Below are 25,479 nucleotides of genomic sequence, written 5' to 3'. Positions count from 1 at the left end.
GCTGTCACTGGAAATGGTTTTGTTGGGAGTTGGTTGTGTCCCAGATCCCTAATAACAACTCTGTGTCTTTGAGACTCACAAGGTACTGAAAAACGTGTCATCATGTCCTTGATAGTCAAAGAAATTCCATCTGAAATGTCAAGGAAATGCTCATGGGAGAGGACAGTGGAGATGATATCCATGGAGAAAAGCACATCATGATTAAGGGGCCTGGGAAGGGAAGCACATATCTCACATTCAAGATGCTCCTATGGGTACAAAAGTAGCAGAAAGAAATTTCATTTCTATTTTGGCTCCCCCACTCATGGGAACCAAATTGCTCAGAGACTCAAGTATCAATGGAATAATTAATTTAATGAATATTTGTGAGACTTCAACCTCTGAAGACACAGAAATGGTAAATATGCCCCTTACCCCTCTTGTCTACATCTCCACTTTTCCAGGAAGAAAGGAGTTCAACTCTGCCATTTCAGAGACTTGATGCCTGGTGCCACCTCCCTGCCCTTCCTTGGGGCTGAGTTGAACATCCATCACCCAATGAAGAAAACACCCATGGAACTAGAGGTTCACTGGTAGCATTACAGTACTGCTACAGAAAACAGGTATGGAGGCAGGCAGAACTCTCAGAGTATTAACTTCAATGGCACAAATGGGGATAGTGTGATGGTGAGATTCTATCTGCTAAAGCATTCTACAGACTTCAATTCCTGAGTCTCTTTCAATCACTCTTCCTCTCAGCTTCTTCCCCTCTCTTCTTAAACCAAATTCTGAGGAGCTTTCATCTTCCTAAGGGAAACTGACCTCTCAGACCCCAACATCTCTCCAGAGTTTCTTATCCAGTATACAGACATCTTAGTCATTCTTCAGGAGCCATGCTGGTGCCTCTATTCTCTATTAAAGATGCTCCTTATTCCTTTACCTATCAAGTGTTATTTATTCATTCATTCAAACAAGCAATATTCCCTGGGATTCCACAAAATTATCACTTACAAGTTCATTCATACATCTTCTGATATTAGTTAATGATTCTGTATCTCAGCTTCAACTTTTATAAAATGGGGGAAATGGTAGTATCCTTGATAGCATTAACATGAGGGTTAAATTTAAGGAGATAATGTATTTTAAGTTTTTAATTGGTCCTAAGAGCTAAAGAGCATCTACACATATTAACCATTATCACTGCATTACTGCAAACTCATATTCATTATTTAAATTTTAAAAAGACTGGGAGTTCCTGTCATGGCTCAGTGGTTAATGAATCCAACTAGGAATCATGAGGTTGCAGGTTCAATCCCTGGCCTTGCTCAGTGGGTTAAGGATCTGGCGTTGCCATGAGCTGTGGTGTAGGTTGCAGTTGCAGCTTGGATCCCGCATTCCTGTGGCTGTGACGTAGGCCAGCAGCTACAGCTCCAATTCGACCCCTAGCCTGGGAACCTCCATATGCCGTGGGAGCAGCCCAAGAAATGGCAAAAAAAAAGCATGATATTCAGTCGCTGCCAGAAGTGATGGGTGAAGTGATTTAAGGGGGTCAAAAGGAATAAATCTTAGCTTATTTTAGTAAATTTATCACTCACTAACTGGGTATTGGCAGTTTTCCTGTCACTGTCCCTAGAGATTTCTATTTTTGTTAAAACTTGAATTGATCGTGATCTTTTTTCTAAGAGATTAACTCTATGTATGAACACTACTATTCTTTGCTCTTGCACACACTTTTTTAATTTTAATTTTTGAATAATTTGAGATTTACAGAAAAGCTACAAAGATGGTACAGGGAAATCCTGTAGTGATGAAAACTTTTTAAAACTAGGTAGACGAAATGGCTGCAAAAGATAATGAATATACTATATGCCACTGAATGTCACTTTTAGATCACTATGGGTTTTTTTATACATTTGTTTTATAGCAACTGCCTTAAGAATATTATATTCAGTGACAAGAGATTTTCAGCTAACACTTCATTATCTGCAGCCCAATCTACCATCTTCAAACACGGGAATTTAGAACTCATAATTCTTTTTCTCCAGCTATTTTGGTTAGAACATCCAGGATGTTGATAAATAAATGTTACTGATGGCAGATGTTCCTTTCTTCTGTAATACTTAAAAAAGTCTTCTAATGTTCCTGCCACTTACTATGTCTCCACCATGGCACTTTTGGAAATTCATTTTGGTGTTTATTTAATTCCTTCCTTAATTATTGATCTGTTGTCCCCTATGCTGAACGATCAATAAATTCATTTCTTAGAGATTTTCAGATTTTTAACATGAAGTTGGAAATATTGTCTTGCAAGGTATTTTCTTAAATATATTTTTCATTGTTCTTTTTCCTAATTTTAGGCATCTGTTCTTTTTCTTTCTTGTTTCCATTAAATATATGATTCTCTCTATTTGACTTTTGTCAAAGAATTAGCTCTGAAATGTATTTCTCAGTTATAATTTTTTATTCTCTTTTTTATTTTTATTCCTGTATACTTCTACTTATTTTTATTACAGTATACTCTTTTTCTCATAATATTTCCATTATGGTCTATCCCAAGAGACTGTAGATTGTATTCAGTTCCCTGTACTGTACAGTAGAGTCACTTTGCTTATTCATTCTAAATGTAATAGTTTGCATCTACCTAAATCAAACTCCCCATCCTTCTTTTTCATTCATTAACCCTGATTTAGCTCAATTTTCTGTTTTAAATAGTTATGTTTTATAGAACTTTTATTAACAATATTTTCAAATTTTCAGGGTTGGTTTCTTAAGGATAGACTACATGTATGTCCAGCCACACTTTCTGAAAGATACCATAGAAAAAAATGAATCTAAAAATGAGAATTCATGTTAACACACAAAGATGACCCCTGTCCATGTTTAGGTGCATGTTGTTATGGGCAATTTTCCCTTGGATTACTGCAAATATGTGTCAGATTATAAAGAACAGGTATGCTGATTTAATTTCTCCATTCGAAAAACCAAGTAAATTACCTTCTCTATAAGATTGTGAGGTTGAGGTTTTATTTTTCTTTCCACATGTTGGAAATCTGCACACAATATTTTTTAAAAGGTTTAAATGGCAGCATAGATAAGTAGCAGGAACAAAATTTTCTCAGTCATTACCCTTTATTATCTTATGCCTTTTTCTAAGTTAAGGTGTTAGTATTGCTATGAGTTACAATTAAGTCTTTATAGATTAAATACACTAATTTTTATTAATGAAATAGATCATTTTGAAGCCACACTTTTCTATATGGCACATTTTCTCATATGGCCCAATCAATTATCTTTTCTTTCCTTATATCTACCAATTAGTTTTTTTATTCAGAGACAACCACTGAACCTAGAAAAAGATTTTCCAGGTACCCAATGTAACCACAATTTTTCATTGAGGGATAAAAAGGGTTAGCTCACATGAATGACTTAGTGAATTCCCTGGGTTTGGATAAAGGATGTTTCTCTCATTCTGGTGAATTCTTATTTGAAGTAAATGCTGATTTGTTTTTTTACCCCATTGTAGACAAACACAACAGCTACATGGAAATAAGAAACCAAACAAGATACTTTCTCCTCCTGGGATTCACAGAAGAGCCAGATATGCAGCCTCTCCTCTTTAGGTTGTTTCTGTCCATGTACCTGACCACATTCACTGGAAACTTGATCATTATCTTGGCCATTATCTCAGACTCTCACCTCCACATGCCAATGTACTTCTTCCTCTCCAACCTGTCCTTTGCTGACCTCTGTTTCACCTCCACTACCATCCCAAAGATGTTGATGAATATACAGACACAGAGCCAAGTTATCACCTATGCAGGCTGCCTCAGCCAGGTATTTTTTTTCTTTGTGTTTGGATGCCTGGACAATTTAATCCTGACCGTGATGGCCTATGACCGCTTTGTAGCCATCTGTCACCCCCTGTACTACACAGTCATCATGAACCCCCAGGTGTGTAGGATGCTGGCTCTGGGGTCCTGGTGCATCAGTGTCACAGGCTCCCTGCTTGATACTTTGACCCTCTTGAGGCTGTCCTTCTGCATGAACATGAACATTCCACACTTCTTTTGTGATCTTCCTGAAGTCCTAAAGCTTGCCTGTTCAAATACCCTCATCAATAACATAGTAGTATATTTTGTAGTTGTTGTCCTAGGTATTTTTCCTCTCTCTGGGATCCTCTTTTCTTATTCTCAGATTTTCTCCTCCATCCTGAGAATTTCATCATCCAGGGGCAAGCACAAAGCCTTTTCCACCTGTGGGTCTTACCTCTCAGTTGTTTCCTTGTTCTATGGCACAAGCCTTGGGGTCTACCTCAGTTCAGCAGCAACTTCATCCTCTAGGACAAGTCTGGTGGCCTCGGTGATGTACACCATGATCACCCCCATGCTGAACCCCTTCATCTACAGTCTGAGGAACAGGGACATGAAGAGGGCCCTGGGAAGACTCCTCAGCCGAGTAGCATCTCTCAGTGATGGGGTTGTAGCAGGATTCTCATAAGGAGCAAGCCTCAAAGGATTGATAGGTATTCCTCATGGATCTAGAATTCTTCCAAACATTAGTTTAATCTCTCCTACTCCTGTAATCAAAATATCTTACTGTGTCTTGATTTGATCATATTTAAATACACTGTGTTATTTTTCTACGGCTTCCACGACAAAGAATCACAAGCCAGGTGGCTTAAATAAAACATCTTTCTTGTCTCACAGCTCTAGAGACTAGAATTTGGAAATCAAGGTGCTAGGAGGATTGGTTCTTTTTGAGGGATGTGAAGAAAAATCTGTTCAATATCTAGCTTCTTTTGGCTTGCTGGTCATCTCTGGCATTCCTTAGCAAATAGAAGCCTCACCCTGATCCCAGAACTGATCCACCTGTGTGTGTCTGTGTGTGACAATGTGCAAATTTCCCCATTTCACAAGGATGCCAATCATATCATTTAAAGGAATAATCTACTCTACTATAAACCTAATCTTAACTTGACTAATTATATCCATAATAAGCCTATTAGCAAATAAGGGCAAATTCTAAAGTTCTGGAAGTTAGGAGTTCAGCATATGAATTCCCGGGAACCAAAATCGACCCATTAAAAAAGAGCTACATCAAGGCTAGCTCAAATGCAATGTATGGTCAACAACATACTAGGAAATTTTTCTGTTTTTTTTTAATCAAGTTTTATTGGAATATAGCCATACTCATTTGTTTACATAGTTTCTACAGTCACTTTCATGCTGCAACAGTAGATTTGAGTAGTTATAGAAAAAGCCTAAAATATTTATTACCTGGCCTTTCACTGTAAAAAATTCGCTTGTCCCTGAATTAAATTATTACTTTCACTTCAGTTCAGTAGCTAGATGTGTAGGCATCTCAGCACACCATAAGAATTCCCTAATGTTAACATGAAATTCTCCACAAAACTACCTTATTGCTATTATTGTAGTTTAGAAGTTGGATTTTTTTAATGAGATGTTAATTAAATGTAAGTGAGCCTTTTCCTAATAATATAAACAGTAATTTTCTTAGTCTACATATCTCCAAGTCTGCCTAGAAAAGAAATCTTACATAGAAGGAAAGTGCAATAAACCTTTGAATAAATAGTTCTAAACTACTCTATGCAAATACTGAATAAATAAGTGGAATTAATAAGGTCCTGAACCTAGTAAAGCTCTTAGGTATTGTGTACTTAAACTTTACTGATTAGGAGTAATGCTAATATGTGAAAGCTTTATTGAAATATTATGAACTTGCCATTGTGCACATGTTAAGGCAAAGGCTATTTTATCAGCTCTAAGTGGACTTGTTTATGATGGGAATAATTGGCTATATATGTCAACATTTTATGTGACCTGGAAATGATCCTACTATCTCTACCAGAAAGAGTGATTGGGGAATCCATTCCATTGTTGGACAATTCTCAATATTAAAATGATATTTATTTATTCTAATTCTACAATGCCCATGGTTGGTTTAGTTCTTTTGAAGGCATGGATATTGGCTGGTAATATTCTTTTTTGTGTAATGTCTTTGTCTGATTTGAATATCAGGGTGATGGCAGCCTCATAGAATGAACTCTGGAGTGTTGAGTTTCTTGGACAATTTGAGAAGGATAATTAGTAGTTCTCCTTTATATATATATTTTTAGAATTGCCATGTGAAGCTATCCAGTCCTTGGATTTTGTTTGCTAAGAGATTTTTTAAATTACAAATACAATTTCACTTATAGTGATTGGTCTGTTCAAATTATCTCTTTTTCTTGGCTTAGTCTTGGCAGGTTGTATCTTTCTAGAAATATTTGTGTTTCTTCTAGGTTTTCTAAACTATTCATCATATACTCTTATGATTTTTTCTATTACTGTTGCATCAGTTATTTCTCCTCTTTCATTTCTTACTTTCTTAATTTGTATCCTCTCTCTTTTATTATGAGGTTGGATAAACATTTATTGATTTTATTTATCCTTTCAAAAAAGCCAAGTCTTGGTTTCATTGATCTTTTCTCTTTTTACCTATAGTTGTTTATTTCCTCTCTAATATTTGTTATTTCCTTCCCTCTGATAATTTTTGGTTTTATTCTTCTTTCTAATCCTATTTAGAAGTACAAAAGATTGCTTACTTGAGGGTTTGTTTTTGGGGTTTTTTTTTTTTTTTCAGTTTCTTGAGGAAGCCCTGTATTTTTACAAACTCCTCTCTTGGAACTCCTTTTGCTGCATCCCATAGCTTTTGGAGTGTTGTGTTTCCCGATTTGCTTAAGTATTTTTATTTCCTCTTTGCTTCTTTTCATAGCATGTTCTTTAGTCTCCACTTTTCTCTTCCTGCTTTCCTTTCTGCAGTTTTCTAGTTTCATATCATCATAGCATGGAAAAATGCTCAATATAATTTCTATCCTTTTAAATTTGTTGTGGGTGTTTTATGGCCTCGTATGTGATATGTCCTGGAGATCATCCCATGTATTTTTGAAAAGTATATATATTCTGCTAGTTTTGGAAGACAACGACACGTAGATATCAACTTAGTTCAACTGATCCATTCTGTCAGTTAGTACCATTGATTTTCTGTCTGGATGATTTCTCAGTTGAGGTAAGTGGGGTGTTAAAGTCCCCTATTATTTTATTCACCTCAATTTCTCCCTTAGTATCTGCTAACATTTGCTTTATATATTTAGAAGATCATCAATGGAGTGCATACGTGTTAATGAATATAATATCCACTTCTTGTATTGATCCTTTTATCATTATAGAATGACCTTCTCTGTCTTTTGTTACAGCCTTTGTTTTAAAGTCTATTTTGTCTTACATGAGTATGGCTACCTCTGCTTTCTTGTTTTGATTTTCATTAAGTATCTTTTTCCATCCCTACACTTTCAGTCTGTTTGATTTTTTAGCCCTAAAAAAGAGACTCTGTAGGCAGCATGTTGAAGGTTTTTTTTTTTTTTTTTAATCCAATCGGCCACATGTGCCTTTTGATTGGAGAACTTATACCATTGATAGGTAAGTAAATATTGATTGGTACATCCTTATTGCCAATTTATTCATTGTTTTTCAGTTGTTTTTGTAGATCTTTAGTAATTTCTTCTTTGTGTGTCACCTGTTTTGGCTAGCTGATTTTCTTTAGTAGCATGCTTGGGTTCCTTTCTTTTTTATTTTTATCTGTTGTGTGTTTTTCATTTGTGGTTACCATAGATTTCATATCCATTAAGTCATAATTAAATCTACTTGAATAAACTGATAGTCATCTAAGTTCAAATACACTCTAAAATATCTACATTTTATCTCCCCTCATTTTGTGTTTCTGCTGTCATATTTTATATCTTCATGCTTATATCTTTACTGTTTACTGTATTTATATTTGCTTTTACAATGTTTTTCTTTTAATCTAGGTACTGGCTTATATCAGTGATCTTTAATCCTTAGTGTATATTGGTCTTTCATAGTGGGATTTTACCTTTTATATAGATTCTTTTTTTTTAATTTATTTTTTTCCCACTGTACAGCAAGGGCATCAAGTTAACCTTACATGTATACATTTTCCCCCCACCATTTGTTCTGTTGCAATATGAGTATCTAAACATAGTTCTCAATGCTACTCAGAAGGATCTACTTATAAATCTATTCTAAATTGTGTCTGATAACCCCAAGCTCCCAATCCCTCCCACTCCCTCCCTCTCCCATTAGGCAGCCACAAGTCTATTTTCCAAGTCCATGATTTTCTTTTCTGTGGAGATGTTCATTTGTGCTGGATGTTATACTCCAGTTATAAGTGATATCATACGGTATTTGTCTTTGTCTTTCTGGCTCATTTCACTCAGTATGAGATTCTCTAGTTCCATCCATGTTGCTGCAAATGGCATTATATCATTCTTTTTTATGGCTGAGTCATATTCCATTGTGTATATATACCCCTTCTTCCAAATCCAATCATCAGTTGATGGACATTTGGGTTGTTTCCATGTCCTGGCTATTGTGAATAATGCTGCAATGAACAGGCGGGTGCATGTGTCTCTTTTAAGTAGAGTTTTGTCCGGATAGATGCCCAAGAGTGGGATTGTGGGGTCATATGAAAGTTCTATGTGTAGATTTCTAAGGTATCTCCAAACTGTTCTCCATAGTGGCTGTACCAGTTTACATTCCCACCAACAGTGCAGGAGGGTTCCCTTTTCTCCACAGCCCCTCCAGCACTTGTTATTTGTGGATTTATAGATTCTTACTTCTTTTCCATTTAGAGAAGATCTTTCAAATTTTATTTTAGGGTAGATTTAGTATTACTGAGCTCTTTAATTTTTGCTTATCTGAGAAGTTCTTTATATCTGTTTCTATTCTACATGACAATTTTGCTGGGTAGAATAGCCTAGGTTGTAGGCTTTTCCCTGTCAGCACTTTGGATATATCATGTCACTCCCTTCTGGTCTGCAAAAATTCTGTAGAGAAATTTGTTGGTAGCCTTATGGAGATTCCCACATATATGACCCTGCTTTTTCTCTTACTGCCTTTAGGATTATCTCTTTAAGTTTTGCCATTTTAATTATTATATATTTTGTCCTGGGATTATTTGGTTCTACTTGTTTGGGACTCTCTGTACTTCCCACACTTGGATATCTGTTTGCTTCCTTAGGTTTGAAAAGCATTTAGCCATAATTCCTTCTTATACATTTTTGATCTACTTTTCTCCCTTTAATTCTGTAAACACTATAATATAAATATTGGCACATTTGATAGTAGCCCAGCAATCTCATGTGTTGCACTGATTTTTTAATCTTTTTTTATTTTTTAAAGTTTCTGAATACTAATGTTTTTATTAAAAATAATGAATTAAATAACTTGGGTGATCCATATTACAATCACACAATCTTAAAATTAGAATGACCTGTATGTATTATATAATTCAACTTTCTCATTTATACATGCCAGTAATTATGAAATCTTCAAGGCAACAATAACGTCTTCTTTTTTTTTTTTTTTTTTGCTATCACTTCCATGTGAAATTTATTTTTTTATTTTTTTTATTTCCCCAATACATTATTTTTTTCTACTGTACAGCATGGTGACCCAGTTACACATACATGCATACATTCTTTTTTCTCACATTATCATGCTCCATCATAAGTGACTAGACATAGTTCCCAGTGCTACACAACAGGATCTCATTGCTAATCCATTCCAAAAGCAATAGTCTGCATCTACTAACCCCAAGCTCCCAATCCTTCCCACTCCCTCCCCCTCCCACTTGATTTTTTTAAATATGTGTCTTTCTGTCTACTCTTCTGATTGGATGATTTCCATTGTTCTATCCTTTGGAAAATTTATTCCTTATTTTCAGTCATTTTGACTGCTAGTTATTGCTACTACAGTGCTTTTTATTTCAGATATTGTCTATTTTTTATTGTGTTTTTTTAATATTTTCTAGTTTCAATGATCTCTGTTTAGATCAATTCTCTTCCCTAATTCAGTTAGCACTTTTATTACCAATGTTTTGAATTTTTTGGCTGATGAAATTTTTACCTAAGTTTCATTATATTTTAAATGTTTTATGTTGCTCTTTCAATTAAAAGTACTTCCTCCACCTTTTTATTTGACTTAAATTTCTCCGTCTCGATTTAGGTGAAACAGTTACCTATTGTAGTCTTGAAGGAATGTTCATATGTGGCAGTGTCTCTACGTAGAATTCATGTGCCTTTTATGGGAGGGCTGGATTTGATGTGGATGCCAGTCACATCTTTCCAAATGGAGAAGCTGACCACAGTCGGTTTGGTAGTAGGTGTGGCTGCTGCTGGAGGACCTAACACCTACATAGGATGTGAGGCAAGACCTCATCTCTGCTCCGTGGCCATCACCACTCTGTCAGGGTTAGGGTCTGCTCCCAAGTTGCTGCACTGGAACCCCTGAGCCTCAGGCTAGAGGTGACTTTTCTCCTTTCAGTGTGTTTTTCTTTCTTCCACTCCTGGGGTCTGTGTCCAAAAAAAAAGAGAAGCACTGAAGCAAGAGGAGAACATGTATGTAACAAAGGTTCTGATGCTCTAACTATGTAGGCATCTTTGGCTCCTATCAGATGCAGCCTGCAGTCACATCTTTTCCCCTGACATGGCCATGCTGGATTTGTACTAAGCTGTAGCATGGAGTGGGTGGGGTCAAAGCATACACTGGGCTTGGGTTGGAGTTCTTAGTGAGGTGGTCATAGAAATTCCATAGCCAATGTCTTATAATAACTTTCAACGTCTTCTAATAACTTTCAAAGACAGCTTCCTCAGGCTTAGATTTGAAGAAAACTTTGAATGAGGGTTGTAAACTTTAGACCTTTAGACCTCTGGAGTAGCAATAAGAATTGGATACACCTAGCTTCTATCCTGCTCTCCTGGGAATAGCAAATCAGCAGGAAATAATTCCATTCTAGCCAGACAAGTTCCCCTGGGGAAATGGTGGGTTGAAGGGTGGGCATAACCACTGAAAATGTGTTGAGAAGATACAGCAAATATATGGAGATGTAAATATATCTGCTGCTGCAATGCCTGAGCATGTTCGACCTTGAACTAGAGGGGGCAAGGTATTTGCATTTGGATACCTAAGTCTAACTCAGAGATCCATTCTTCAGTATTTCCTGTTTTCTTGTCTCAAGAATATTTCAGTCTCCATTATCAACTGACAAGGGAGGAATTTGGACATCCACACAAAGAGCTTCCTCTTAGAGTTCTCATCCTGGTGAGTATAAGAGCCCAATAGATACTGCAGGAGAACAGTCAGCAAGAATGAAACTCTAGAACATTTACTGAGGTCACCTGAAAACACAGAGAGCTGGCCCAGTGCAGAGGGATCTTCAAGTTTGCTTCAGGCACCATTTTTGTGGCACCATCTCACGCAAAACTGCCCTTACCTACAACCACTTCCTTTACTCCAGACTCTCTATTCAAGTTTCTCTTTATTCTTACTTTTATTTTATTGCATTATTCCAAACAAATAATTATAATTTTTAAATGAGTTTGCTATTTGCCATTTAATTCTCATATGTATGCATGTATGTATGTATGTGTGTGTATATATGTATTTGCTGGGCTGTGAGAAAGTTTGTAAATCTTGAGGGGTCAAATCTCTCAGTTGGTCATATGTTGTCCTCCTCTCATTTCTCTGCAAACATAGAAAATTCCTCTGCATCCTTCATAATAATAAACTTATACATGAATTATCATCTTCACGTTTTTACTTCCTGCTACCTTTTGCCTTTTCTGAGCACAATCTGTTTTTAAATGGAAATCATTTGCTGCCATCTTGTGGAACACCTGATTTTGCATTCAACTTAGTATTATGTGTTTTTCATAAGCATGTTTGAGTCTGTCGATATTTGTGGAAGTGGAAATTATAATTTTATAGATTGCTTACTACACTAATTTTTAAAAATCTCATTTCCTAATTTTTTAGATTTTTGCCAATTTTATTTATATTTAAAACTAATGCTAATGTGACTATTGTTATTTTATATTTTTTTCTTTCACAAGTTCTTTTACTATTCTATTCAAAAATTTTAAGTAGTTTTGAATGCACTGCATTACATCTGGCTTGTATTTCCCCTGCTATTCTTTTCATGTTATAAATCCCATTTTCTATATTTTTTCAAAATAAATTCACACCTTTATGAAACCATAAGAGAAAAAAAAGTGAGGTCCCTGTCCATTTGGACCTAACATTTTAATGAAGAAAGAAGATTAAGATAAGATAAATGCATATTGGACAAAATATCCTCTGATATAAATCAAATGAAGGGAGAGGTAAGTTTTGTGGCATGTGTAGGATTTTATAGAGTATATTATGGGGAGGCCATTGTATGAGGGACAAGAATCAAAAACAGAAGTATGGTGTGACCAATGCATTTGACCAAAACAAACAAACAAAAAATAACCCTCAGCCCAAGAATAATGTTGCTGAAATTCAACTTCTGTCTGCTGGTGCCAAAGTGAAATGCAGAGACAGAGTTTTGGGTAAAGGAGGAAACAAAATAACTTTACTGCTTTGCCAGGCAAAGGAGGGTCATAGCAGGCCAATGTCTGGAAGACTATGCCCCCCTTTGGAAGTAATTGTAAGGGGTTTTACAGCAAAAAGAAGAAAAACAGGTTTTCAGATAGGAATCAGAATTGGCACAGACACACATTCTTCTTTCTTTGGGGAATCTTAGTCATCAAAGCTGGAGTCAGGAGATCTCTGTATGGTCATGATGGTGGTCTTCCAGGGTATTGCCTAGAATATGTGAAAAAGGCATATTGATCAGAGATTAGAACAAACTAGGAAAGTTCCTGAAAAATATCATGTGCTAATAATCTTTAACCCACAGGAAGTTATGCTCAGAGTGCCTAATCTTTAGCTTACTGGTGATTGTGTTTAGGGTGCTAATAAGTCAGGGAGAAGGACAAGGAAGGACTCTAAGCTGTTCAATTTTAAATTATTCATTTATAAAAGAAGCACTAGGAATATAACTTTTCTCTTAGACATATAAGATGCCTATATTATTATGTGTATCCCTGAGAAGGGAACCAGGATCTTGACCCAAGGATGTACTGTTGCTCCTTGACCTTTCCTCTTTGTCTTTGCATCCCCTTCCTTCTTCGATAAGCAACTGTCTGAACCTGTCCCTAGGAACTCAGGGAAGGTCATAGCGGCTGAACCAGACCCATTTCCTAAGAACAAGAAATGGGGGACACAGAAAGGCTTTCATGCCCAGGAGCTCCACAGAACCCTGCTCAGTTTCATTAACAAGGAAAATTGCCACATAAGAAAATTGAGAAAAGAGCCAGACTCACCCAATAATCATTGGATAATATAAAAGTAAATATGTTCAAATAGGAGTATATATAGAATAAAAATTCAGCAAGTGCTCTAACGTGAATAGTGTAATGGGGCAAGGGCCGGAATGAAAGTGCAGTCAGCGTGTGGTCCCTTGAACCTGAGGTCATTTTAACCTGACCTTTCTTTTGAATCCTTTAAGATTGCTTCTCCATCAGCAGGGAAAAAAATTAAAAAAAAAAAAAACTCTACTTGAGTTTACTGCAATGGATAAGAAACTTTTTTGACTGTATCAAAGGTAATACATGTCTTTTACATGTGATCCAACATGGGTGCATTGGCAATTTAAAAATACACACATATGCATGTGCACATACACAAACACACACAGCTAAATAAAGAGAACAAAAAAAACCCTTCCTCTGGCATGATGCACTCTGATATTTGCATTTGTGTTTTATTTATTCTATTCTATTTTATTCTTACAAAGCACATTCTCTGATCTTCAAATAGGTCTTTATTTCAGAATACAGAAAACATTCCTCCAGCATGTCTTCCAACCTATGTTAGTATTTCTCTGCTTCATTTTGTTCTCTCATCATGAGCAATTTCTGTGAGAACACATTCTTTCATCCCTTCAGGCAATATATATATATTTTTTTTGATACTCTTTACAACTAACCTAAGTCTGAGGGGGTTGGAGAGTGTGTATAATATTGACACATGCCTCAAGGCATTCACAGTCTAGCAGAGAATAAAAGATATGGAATTAAATTTACACAGTGATAGCACTATATATAAATTTATTATAAGAGAAAATGTTCTTTTTCTGTGGGAATGTTAAAAGGAGGGTTCATGAGGAGATGACCTAAGCAATCTGAAAAATAAGATGGAGTTTTGAAGGTAGAGAAGGGTGAAAAATTCAAAATAAGTCAGTGGTTGACTTGGAAAGCAGAGGCAAGTAGGTGTATATATGCTCTGAGTCTTGTGGCTGAGGCATCAAGTAAAGCTGAGACTCAAGGTCAATATTTTTGAGATTGCTGTGGATGAGGGTAGCATGAGGTAAAGTTAGTGGTTCAATTGATGCCAGAAAGATGTTATAGGAATCCAGGTTCTTGTTCACGGAGCTGAAGAATGAACTTCAAGAACACATAGGCAGCAAGCAAGCAAAGTCTTCATTATAGGAAAACTAACACCTCCCAGGACACACTGGAAGGGGGAAAAAGTGTCTCCATCTCCATTGTCCTAAAAGGGCTTTTATCTCTTAAAGATGGGGTCCAGAAAGGTGTGGTTTTCGCCCATTGTCTTTGCCCAGTTACCTATATCAGTCCTTGTGAAACTGACAGCGCTAATGGCCTGAACCTAGCCAGAACCTGAACTGGGACTTGAACCCAAGTGCCAGGACTCAAATTCAGCCAAAATTCAGACTGGGACTTGAACCTCAAAGTGGGGCTCAAACCCAGCCTAAACCCAGATTGGGACTTTAACCCACGTGCTGGGACTCGAACATAGCCTAAACTCAAAATGGGACTTAAACCCATGGTTTTAAATTTAAATCACTAACCCTATCTCTGGACTTACTGGAGGTTCAAGTTCTTCATGCCTCCATGCAGAAGGAATTCAGTGAGAGGCAAAGAAATAATCAAGAAATCGATGTATTAGGATAGGACACTTGTGAGAGGTGCAAGCTGGCAGGTACCAAAGCTCTGCCCCAAGGGTCTGGTGGGCTACAGTTTTATCATCCAGGGGGAATGGGGGTTGGAACAACCTGCCTATTCCTTTCTGGAAGTAATAGCTGCTCTTTGGTATCCCATAAGGTGTGTATTCAAATCAGCAGAAGGGTGATCCTTAAACTCTTGCCCTTGGTCAGAATCTGACTGTAGGCCTAATCCCATCCCCACCCAATGACCTGAGGCAAGTCTCATGCCTCCACTAGCCAAGCAAGGCTGCCTTGTGTTGATGGCTTTCTTGAGCAGGTATTAACTTACAGTGACCTCCCAATGTCCCCTAAGTTTCCCTCTTTAAGTATGGTCCTTTATCGGGACTTCTACAACTACCTGTGCCTACTCCATCCCTATCTCTTCTCCAGTAGGGTTCTTAGGAGTGGAAATGCCCCCATAACTTTTATGGCTTCTTTGCCCTTCTCTTCCTTAGACTGAGAGTCACCATTCCTCTCATTCTTTTTCTATTAGTTGAGGAGTGGGTTAGAGATTAATGTCCAACTGGAGGCAGATACAAGATAGTAAACAAGGCCTGTGGGGATGATATTCCCTGGAGCCCTTAAGCCACAAATGTTAATAAATAGCCATATCAAAGAATACATCAAAGCCCATGCTCCTACACTAACTAGAAGAGTTATTATCCTGCCTCACAATCAGGGAAAATCAAGCCTAGGGATCGAAGCTATGGAATTTGGGGCTCATTCTCCAGCAGGGAGATGGTTAAGCTAAGGAGTTGGACAACCTGCTTTGTAATATAGAAATATTTCTCTTGGTCATTATGAATATTGTCAAGAGGGGTGCCAGGTATCATAGATGGGCAAGAGGACAAGAAACTGAAATAAGTATGTGGAACTGGGGACCAAGAGGTGGGAAAACAGTGGAGACAGTTAAGAGGAAGAAGAAAAACATCAGTGAAATCTCATTGCCCAAGGTAACCATTCATTTACTAACAGGAAGAAACTATGTTAAGATTTTTAGGAGTTCCCATCGTGGCGCAGTGGTTAACGAATCCGACTAGGAACCATGAGGTTCGCGGGTTCGGTCCCTGCCCTTGCTCAGTGGGTTGACGATCCGGCGTTGCCGTGAACTGTGGTGTGGGTTGCGGACGCGGCTCGGATCCTGCGTTGCTGTGGCTCTGGCGTAGGCCGGTGGCTACAGCTCCGATTTGACCCCTAGCCTGGGAACCTCCATATGCCGTGGGAGCGGCCCAAGAAATAGCAACAACAACAACAAAAAGACAAAAAAAAAAAGATTTTTATATGTAATGACTGCATCAACCACCTTGAGAGGATGGATCAGCCTACTATTTGGGTGAGGATATTAATAATATTTCCAAAAGTTTCATTTGTTCTCCAAGTTCAAACAATAAGAGTGAGCAGATCCAAAATTCAAAGCCAGCATTTCAAACTACCAGTTTTATATTGTATATCTAAATAACATATCTTTTATCAAATCATTTTTATAACCTCCATTTTTTTTATTTTGTGTGTTTCCCTTTTGTGGGTTTTTGATTTATTTTCCTTGCCCATTTTCCTAGTAGGATGTTCCATCTTTCAGATAGCTTGATAAAGTAAATATATCCATCCTAGCTCTTCTGGATAAAATGCTTTTTGCTGCTTTACTACTCTGGGCATCATGGGGATATAACTAGGGCTTAAGAGTTGCCAGAACCTAGGAAGTTTTATCCTCATCACAAACTCTAGGGATCACCAGAGCTTATTAGATATTTTTCCCCACATGGTCTTTTTTCCCTCTTGTGTCCAGAACTTGGCCAAATAGAAACTCGGAAACAGTATTGGGAAAAGTAGAAAAAAACAGATTCATTGCTTTGCCAGGCAAAGGAGGGTCACATCAAGCTAATGACTTAAAGAATGTCCCCCATTAGGCAAGATGGGAGGTGGTTTTATGGTTTGGGGAGTGAAAAATAGGGCCTCAGATGAGGATCAGGGTAAAGGCATTGTTTTCAAAGCTGGTATTCAGTGGTTTGATGGTCTTCTTTCCATAATGAAGAATGCTTCATTAACATCTTCCATTTTTTGTGAGTTTTAGTGCTGCAGAAAAACTCAAAGATACTGATATCTATTCCTTAAGAAGGGAATGAGGACACTGCCCCAAGGCTGCAGTATTATCTCTGGACTGCCCCTCCCTGGTCACTGTACCCCCTCCCTTCCCTGATTAGCAACTGTTTGAACCTGCCCTTTGAAACTCAGGAAAGGTCATGGAGGCTGAAATTTATTCCCTAAAAACAAGAAATGGGGGACATAGGAAGGCGTGTGTACCCAGGAGCCCCACAGGGCCTGCTTGGTTTTGCTCTCAGTTTTTAATTGGCATTTTATTTTTCTTTTAATACTGAGCATGAAATGGTCATATTAAGATAGAACCACATGTTTACATGTCTATAGGAGAATTAACAGTTGGAATTTAGGTACTGCTTCTCCATTTTTTAGACAAAAGGTAATCTAATGTTAATAGCTGTCTTGTATCCTTATTTTCCTAATTATTGTGAATGAGGGTGAGAATACCCCAGTAGTAGCAGCATCACTCCAGGAGGCCACAGTATGGGTGTGTGTGTGGGTGGGTGAGTGTGGGGGGGTATGTGTGTGGGTGTGTGTCTGTCTGTCCATCTGTCTGTGACTGTGTGTCTGTGTGTTGTGAGACATGATAAGTTCTCAAGGCAAGGAAGAGGCAACTGAGCCCATATTCTCCAGTGTGAGACCCTTAAAATACATGTGCCAGAATATTAATCAACAAATAAAAATAAGGAAGGGACACATTTCTATCCACAGGACTTACTTTTTATGTTTTATTTTATTGTTCTCTTTGTTACTAGAGTATACTTGATTTACAGTGTTATGTCAATTTCTGCTGCATAGCATTGTGACCCAGTCATATATATTCATATACATGTACACACATACACATTCCATTTCTTATATTACCTTCAATCATGGTCTATCCCAAGAGGCTGGATATAGTTTCCTGTAATAGGGATCTCATGGCTATGATACTTCTTGGAAACAAAATTAATAAAGTTAGAGGGACATGGGAACTAGGGACCCCTGTGAATTGAAGTTTCAACTTTGGCAGAGAGGCCTCCTCATTTCTCTAAATTCTCTGACACCATCTATCATCACTCTCCCTCTTGTACTTTCTTCTAGACTCAGTGGCTTATTTTGGGCCTTGGTTTTCTGAAATGCATTTTCCCTGTTGTTCCCTCTGACCAGAATATACTTAACCCAGATAGACTCATGTCTCCTCTTCTCTTTCCACACAGTCTCTGTTCAAGTGTTTTTCAGTCTACTTAAAGATGCAGTTAAAAAGAATGCCCCTGCTAACTCTGTTCTTCATACTTGACTTATTTTTCTCATAGCATCCATTACCATCTAATAATTTGTATGTTTTTTTACTTACTGATACTCTTTCTATAGAGACTACAGGGACTACTGTCCCTCAAAACCCTCTACTCTGTCCACGAGTTGGTCATTCTTCAATTTATGTTTCCCAAATATAAGATAAATTCCTTATTAAAAGTGTAGAATGCATGACAATGCAGGGGAAAAGCTGAATGTGGGATAGACGTTCCTTATCAGAGATGGCTGGGTGGATTACTTGAAAGAGAAATTTCCATAGGAAAATTACTGTATCGATTTTTGAATGCAAAATAAAAATTGTAGAATTTCAGCAAATTTGCACTGCCAATTTTGTTGCCATGCCCATAGCATGTGGAAGTTCCTGGGCCAGGGATCAAACCTGCAGCACAGCAGTGACCTGGGCCACTGCAGTGACAATGCCAGACACTTAACCCACTGCACCACAGGGGAAATCCATGCAATGCCAATTTTTAAGAAACTAGTCATACTATTGTTTTTTTCATTTCTTGGTAGTCACCTCTACCGCATGGAAGCAGAGAATGATACAAGCTTTCAGAATTTTATCTTTGGGATTATCAAAGAACCAGCATTGCAGCCTCTCATTTTTGGGCTTTTCCTCTCCATGTACCTGATCACTGTGTTTGGAAACCTGCTCATCATCCTGGCTGTCAGCCTAGACTCCCATCTCCAAACACCCATGTACTTCTTCCTCTCCAACTTGTCCTTTGTAGACATCTGTTTCACCACCACTACCATCCCAAAGATGCTACAGAACATCTGGACACAGAACAAAGTTATCACATATGAAGGCTGCATCATCCAAATGTATTTTTTCATACTCTTCGCAACATTGGATATGTTCCTCCTGACAGTGATGGCCTATGACCGCTTTGTGGCCATCTGCCACCCTCTACACTACACAGTCATCATGAAACCCTTGCTCTGTAGACTGCTGGTTCTGGCATCCTGGATCATGAGTGCCCTGAATTCCTTGTTCCAAAGCATAATGGTGTTGTGGCTGTCCTTCTGTACAGACTTTGAAATCCCCCACTTTTTCTGTGAAATTAATCAAGTGGTCCAACTTGCCTGTTCTGACACCTCTCTTAATGACACGGTGATGTATTTTGCAGCAGGGGTGTATGGTGGAGCTTCCCTCACTGGAATTCTTTACTCATATTTTAAGATAGTTTCCTCCATACAAAGAATCTCATCATTGCGGGGGAAGTATAAAGCATTTTCCACGTGTGCATCTCACCTCTCAGTTGTCTCCTTATTTTATTGCACAGTCTTAGGCGTATACCTTAGTGCTTCTGCTACCCACAGCTCACACTCGAGTGCAGTTGCCTCAGTGATGTACACTGTGGTCACACCCATGCTGAACCCCTTCATCTACAGCCTGAAGAACAAAGACATAAAGAGGGCTCTGAGAAGAATCACTGGGATGGCAGCTATGTAAGAGCCCATTGTTCTGGGGCCAAAAATATACTCATGACTTTAGGACAAAAGCCTCAGGGCCAGAAATTGCTGATCTTTAATCAGATTGTTGAAAAACTTTTTCCTCCTCTTTATTTACTGTGATTCCCATATTCTTGGATTCAACTCCTCCACAAAATTTAAGGATCTCACTTTATTAAGCTCTGCTGTGCCTAATCTATAGATAGTTTTTCCCTATGTCCACATTCATATATTCCCAAAGATTTTCCAGGCTGGAATCAGAAATATTTGAAAATGTCCATATCTTACATCGGACAACTGGAGTTTCTTAAAAATAATTTCTCAAATGACATACATCATGCAGTTTTCCCCTAGTTTTTCTGAAGGAATGATCATTAGGTATTTTACTCATATGGGGGGGAAGATAGACTTGACAGCTAAGGCCATTTATGTAATTTCATTGCAGAAGAAAATATGAAGCTCTGATTTTACTTTAGTCTATCACTTCTTTCATTATTATTTTAACTTCTGTTCTTCACAATGAAGACTGTAACATTGCTCCATTTAATTCTTAGTGTATTGATAGTAATGCTATTGGCTAGGAATATCTGAAGCACTCACCTGGACATGGCAAGATCTCACAGACATTTTCCTAAATCTATGCTGTAGCTGGATTGGCCCTCTGGTTCTTATTATGAATGCATATTTATTTGGGAACTTCAAAAAAATAAATTCACAAGTCCTAGAGGGTACACAGCATGTCCATGGGCCATGCAGGTAGGTCTCTGGTAGAGAGAGAGAACCAACTGGGGGCTCTGCCTTTATTGAGTTGTGCAGGTGTGACGGCTAGGGTTCTGCTAGTTTACTCTTTTTTGTTGTTGTTGTCATTTTAGGGCCGCACCTATGGTATATGGAAGTTCTCAGGCTAGGGGTTGAATCAGAGCTGTAGCTGCCAGCCTATGCCACAGTCACAGCAATACCATATCTGAGCCACATCTGTGACCTACACAACAGCTCATGGCAATGCCAGATCCTTAACCCACTGAGCAAAGCAAAGGATTGAACCCACATCCTCATGGGTACTAGTCAGGTTCATTACTGCTGAGCTGCAATAGGAACTCCTCTTTCACTCTTTATTGGTGAATTTAAAACACTATGTCCAATCTCTTGGGTTAGAACATGATGGAAGAAAGTATGAAAAAAAAGAAATTAAAAATGTATATATATACATATATGACTGAGTTGCTGTGTTGTATGGCAGAAATTGAATGAATATTATAAATCAACTATAGTTTTATAAAAATTAAAAAATATATATGCATGGAATTAGGGTATGGAAAGGGGAAAGTAGGTAGTAGGTTCACACAGGTGACCTGGTATCTGTTTACTCAAGGCTTTCTAAAACAAGAACTTTATGGGTGGGAGTGGCCCTTGGTACTTACATATTTTCTGTGTCATACAACTGGAAATTCGGTTATTTGACATGATTATCTTTGAAGTGGATGCTTCAAAAAACCAAAGTTGAATTTCAGTCACTTACATCACAAGCAAAAGTTTAATGTCAGATAATTACACTGCAAACTTGCCACAGTTTCATAACTGTTCTTCTAGTTTTGTTGGTTTATTTTACTATTCACTTTGGTGTCCAGAATGCCTACCATAGTGACTGGCAAAACCTGATTATCAAATATATATCTCCAGTGAAGTCTACATATAAAGACAAATTGGAATAAATTGACCTAATATGATCTTAATGTCAGAGAAGACTATGAATATGAGGAAGCAAAATATCAAATCACATATTTTGTTACTATGGAAGATATTTTTCATGCTATACATCTATTTATTAAAACATGGAAGATCAGTGCCCAACAGGTGAGGGATTTATTCATTGGTGTAAATATTGGTTACTGCATTTTTTTTGTCTTTTTAGGACCCACCCGGGGCATATGGAGGTTCCCAGGCTAGGGAACAAATCAGAGCTGTAGCTACCAGCCTACACCAGAGCCAAATCAACGTCAGATCCGAGCTGTGTCTGCAACATATACCACAGCTCACAACAACACCAGATCCTTAATCCAATGAGCAAGGCCAGGTGTCAAACCTGGGTCCTCATGAGTACTAGTCAGATTCATTTCCACTGCGCCATGATGGGAACTCCTGGTTACTGTATTTTATATTTTGTTACTGAAGTATCTTCCCATTTCTGCTTGAAAACCTCTAAGGCTCCCTACAAACATGACTCCTTCTATTGTTCTACAAAACAAAAAATGAAAAAACAAAAAAAAAAACTCCCTTTTCCTAATATACATATATAATAAATACAAAAGGGGTGGTGAATGAACAATGCCAATTTATCGATTTCACATCTCCTTCATGTTCAGGAATCACTTCATTCTTGGTGATCAGAGGATGATTGACAAGAGAGCCTGATATCCTGCCCAGTCATGAGATTCAGGGTCACCAGTTTTTCTGCACAAACATGTATGTCCATCTACCTCTCCGACTTAATAGGGAGCCTCAAGGTGGTCACTCATTACTATAGTTACCCTAAATATACTTGATTATGAATGTTCTCCTCAAATATCAGAACAAATGTCAAAATTAAAATGTACAGATTGTTATAACTGCCCTCAGTTCTGTTTATTTGGGTTCTTGTATCAGTTAGCTATTACTGCGTAATAAGTCATTCTATGGCAAATGGCATAACCTAATGCATTTATTACCAAATGAAATTATTTAATGGGAAGTTGTACTGATTCTATTGTCCTCCTCATGAATGTGTAGTCAGCTCTCAGTCTCTACATTGTGTTTATTTGTCTTTCCATGATGTTGGGTAAGGCTGTAGTGCTTTTCTGTCTTGAATCAATTTATGGTCATTTCTGTATCTAGGTTTATCTTCTACTTACACAAGAAAAGAGTTTATCATATGAATTACTTAAAATTAATTTCACTGGCCCTACATCCATAAATAACACTTCTTCTCCCAAGTTAAGTGAGAATCAACTACTGTCCTCTAGATTCTACCTTAGCCCTGAACCATTAGGTATTTTCCATTTAATTACCTGAGTAAAATTACACACAATAAACTGCATATTTAAAGTGTACAATTTGATGAAATAAAGAAGCTATAGAAAACTAAGATAATACACCATAATTCAAGTTGTGTACAATTTGACAATGCACATATCTTTAAATGCTTTGTTATGTAATTGTGAAAAATTAAGCTTCCTGGGCCTTAATTTCATTATGTATGAAGGTAATATGGGGTTAAACAAAACTTCATAGGGATGCTGTGAGAATAAATAAACGCATGGAATTCATTTTCAATCCAAAGAAAACATTGAAGGTAAAAGTTGTATATATTTATTGTGTGTGTTAATATACATTTTTTCCTTCAATAAGCACAGTCATACATTATGTAACACAGAGACATCTTTTATATTGAAAGGAAACTTAAGAGAAATTTGGAGGGAATAGAAATAAAAAGAACGAAAATTCAATTACATGAAATAAATGAATAGAGAAATATGGACACAAAACATTTTAAAAAGAGTAAGTGACCTCAATTTTGATAATGAATTACTTTTCCTAACTTAATGTCACAAAGTATCATAGGCAACATTTACATGTATGCAATGAGGAAATCACTCTATCTGCTACAAAATGGAATATCTTCAATTAACTGAAGCTTTTTTCCACTTTGTGGTTTTCAACATAAAAAACCCTTATTTAAGGTCAGCTAATGAATAAATTGAGAAGTTTAAACTCAATTTTTTGCAAATTTCATTACATAAATATCTATATTATATTCCCTATTAGCTTAGTGTGTGAACAATCATTCCCGACACACCTATTTGCTTATAAGTAAGGAAAAAATATGTATGCCCTTACATTTCCCACGACCACAACAGAACTTCGTTTTAAATGGTCTTACTTTTTGGCTAGACATCAAAAGGAAGCCAGTGGGGAGGGGAAAGTACTCTCTGAAAGAGCTCATGCACAGATTGACTCCCAGGACCCAGCAAAAGCAGCAGTTTGTAAATAGACCATACATAAAGGATACTAATTAGTTTTAAGGCATCTTCTGGGGTGCAGGGGCTCGTTAAGTTTTTCTCAGTGAACAGGGCACTAGTAGGCAACATTTCGTGCTCTCAATCCACCTTGTGCTACCACTGCCACTGGTAGATGCCATTATTGCACTTCCACTACCTTTCTAGACCTCACAGGAATGCCATAACCCAGTGCTTCTCCTTGGCCTTGTGGAGCCAGAAGGCTTTCCTTGAACTTGCATATTCTCATGCAACACAAAAACTGGAGAACTTGCCTCACACCCACACAATTCTGGGGATGCAAAGATGGTTAAACATCCTCAAATCAATCAAAGTGATACACCAAATTAACAAAATGAAGGATAAACATCTATGATCATTTCAATAAATGCAGAAGAAGCACTTGAGAAAATTCAGTATTTGTTTATAATGTGGGCATAGAGGAAATGTACTGCCACATAACAAAGGCTATATAGGACAAGGCCACAGACTACATCATCCTCAATGGTGAAAAAGGTGAAAGCTTTTCCTCTAAGATCAGGGAAAAGAAAGGATGCCCCCTCATGCCACTTTCATTCGACATAGTAGTGGAAGTTTAGCCACAGCAATTAGGCAAAAAAAGCAATTTAAAAAGTCAAAATTAGAAAGGAAAAGTAAAACTGTCCCTATTTACAGATAAAATGATACTCTATATTTTTAAAATCCTAAAGATTATACCAAAGAACTTTTTGAACTTATTTAATTAATTGAACTAATAAATTAATTTCACAAAATTACAAATACAAAATCAATATACTGAAATCTCTGTCATTTATATACTCTAATAATGAATTATCTGAAAGGGAATATTTTTTTGAAATCTCATTTACAATGGCATAAAATAACAAAATATCTTGGTATAATTTACCAAAGAGGGGAAATACCTATACATTGAAAATTATAAAACACTAATGAAAGAAAATGAAGAAGACAGAAATAAATGGTATAGACACTATGGAAAAAAGTATGGCTATTCCTTAAAAAAACTAAAAATAGAGTTACCATCAACAGATGAATGGTTTAAGAAGAGGTGGTACATATAGAAAATGGAATACTACACAACCATAATAAAGAACAAAATAATGGCACTTGCAGCAACATAGATGCAATTAGAGATTCTCACACTAAAGTGAAGTCAGTCAGAAAGAAAAAAGACAAATACCATATGATATCACTTATATGTGGAATCTAAAATATGGCAAAAATGAATCTACCTACAAAACAGAAACAGACTTTCATAGAGAACAGAGTGGATCACTCTTTGAGTAGCAAGGTTGTGATCCTGTGATAGAGTTAAGGGTAGGTAGTTTAGACTTTGTATTCTTATAAGGGAAAATGATATATTACATAATTATAATTATAAGGGAATATTAATATATAAGGGAATATAATATATTCCCTTTCTTATAAAGTGTATATTCCCTTATAGGAAAGGCAAATAATATATATATGACAGTCACTATGCTTTATAGCAGAAATTGACACAACAATAAAAATCAACCATATTTTAATGCAAATAAAGTACACATTTTTTTAAAAAAAGAATTTTCCATAACCTCTGAAATAAGGAAATATTCCCACAAAATTAATAAAAAGACAGCTTTTGGTTCAGAATACTTAAAACTATCTACAA

The 25,479-nt window shown here is 37.0% G+C and overlaps 2 protein-coding genes across 2 annotated transcripts; both read left to right on the top strand.

The window, feature by feature from the left end:
• The first annotated feature begins 3,519 nt into the window (after positions 1-3,519).
• Positions 3,520-4,476, top strand: LOC100521182 (olfactory receptor 7C2-like). The gene has a single exon (XM_003123441.2). The coding sequence runs from the start codon at positions 3,520-3,522 to the stop codon at positions 4,474-4,476; it is 957 nt and encodes a 318-aa protein (XP_003123489.2).
• Positions 4,477-5,925: 1,449 nt separating this feature from the next.
• On the top strand, positions 5,926-19,777 carry LOC110258787 (olfactory receptor 1571-like). Its single transcript, XM_021082039.1, has 3 exons — positions 5,926-5,934; positions 10,065-10,309; positions 18,994-19,777. Exons 1-3 carry the CDS (start codon positions 5,926-5,928, stop codon positions 19,775-19,777), a joined length of 1,038 nt encoding a protein of 345 aa, XP_020937698.1.
• The last annotated feature ends 5,702 nt before the right edge of the window (positions 19,778-25,479 follow it).

This window comes from Sus scrofa, unplaced genomic scaffold (assembly GCF_000003025.6).
Source record: "Sus scrofa isolate TJ Tabasco breed Duroc unplaced genomic scaffold, Sscrofa11.1 Contig434, whole genome shotgun sequence".
Taxonomy (NCBI): Eukaryota; Metazoa; Chordata; class Mammalia; order Artiodactyla; family Suidae; genus Sus; species Sus scrofa.
This window is presented reverse-complemented; position numbering and strand designations above follow the sequence as displayed.

Coding starts and splice junctions, on each gene's coding strand:
- LOC100521182 (XM_003123441.2), top strand. CDS start 3,520: ATGGAAATAAGAAACCAAACAAGATACTTTCTCCTCCTGGGATTCACA.
- LOC110258787 (XM_021082039.1), top strand. Junction 10,310..18,993: donor GCCATCACCACTCTGTCAGG/GTTAGGGTCTGC, acceptor CCTGGCTGTCAG/CCTAGACTCCCATCTCCAAA.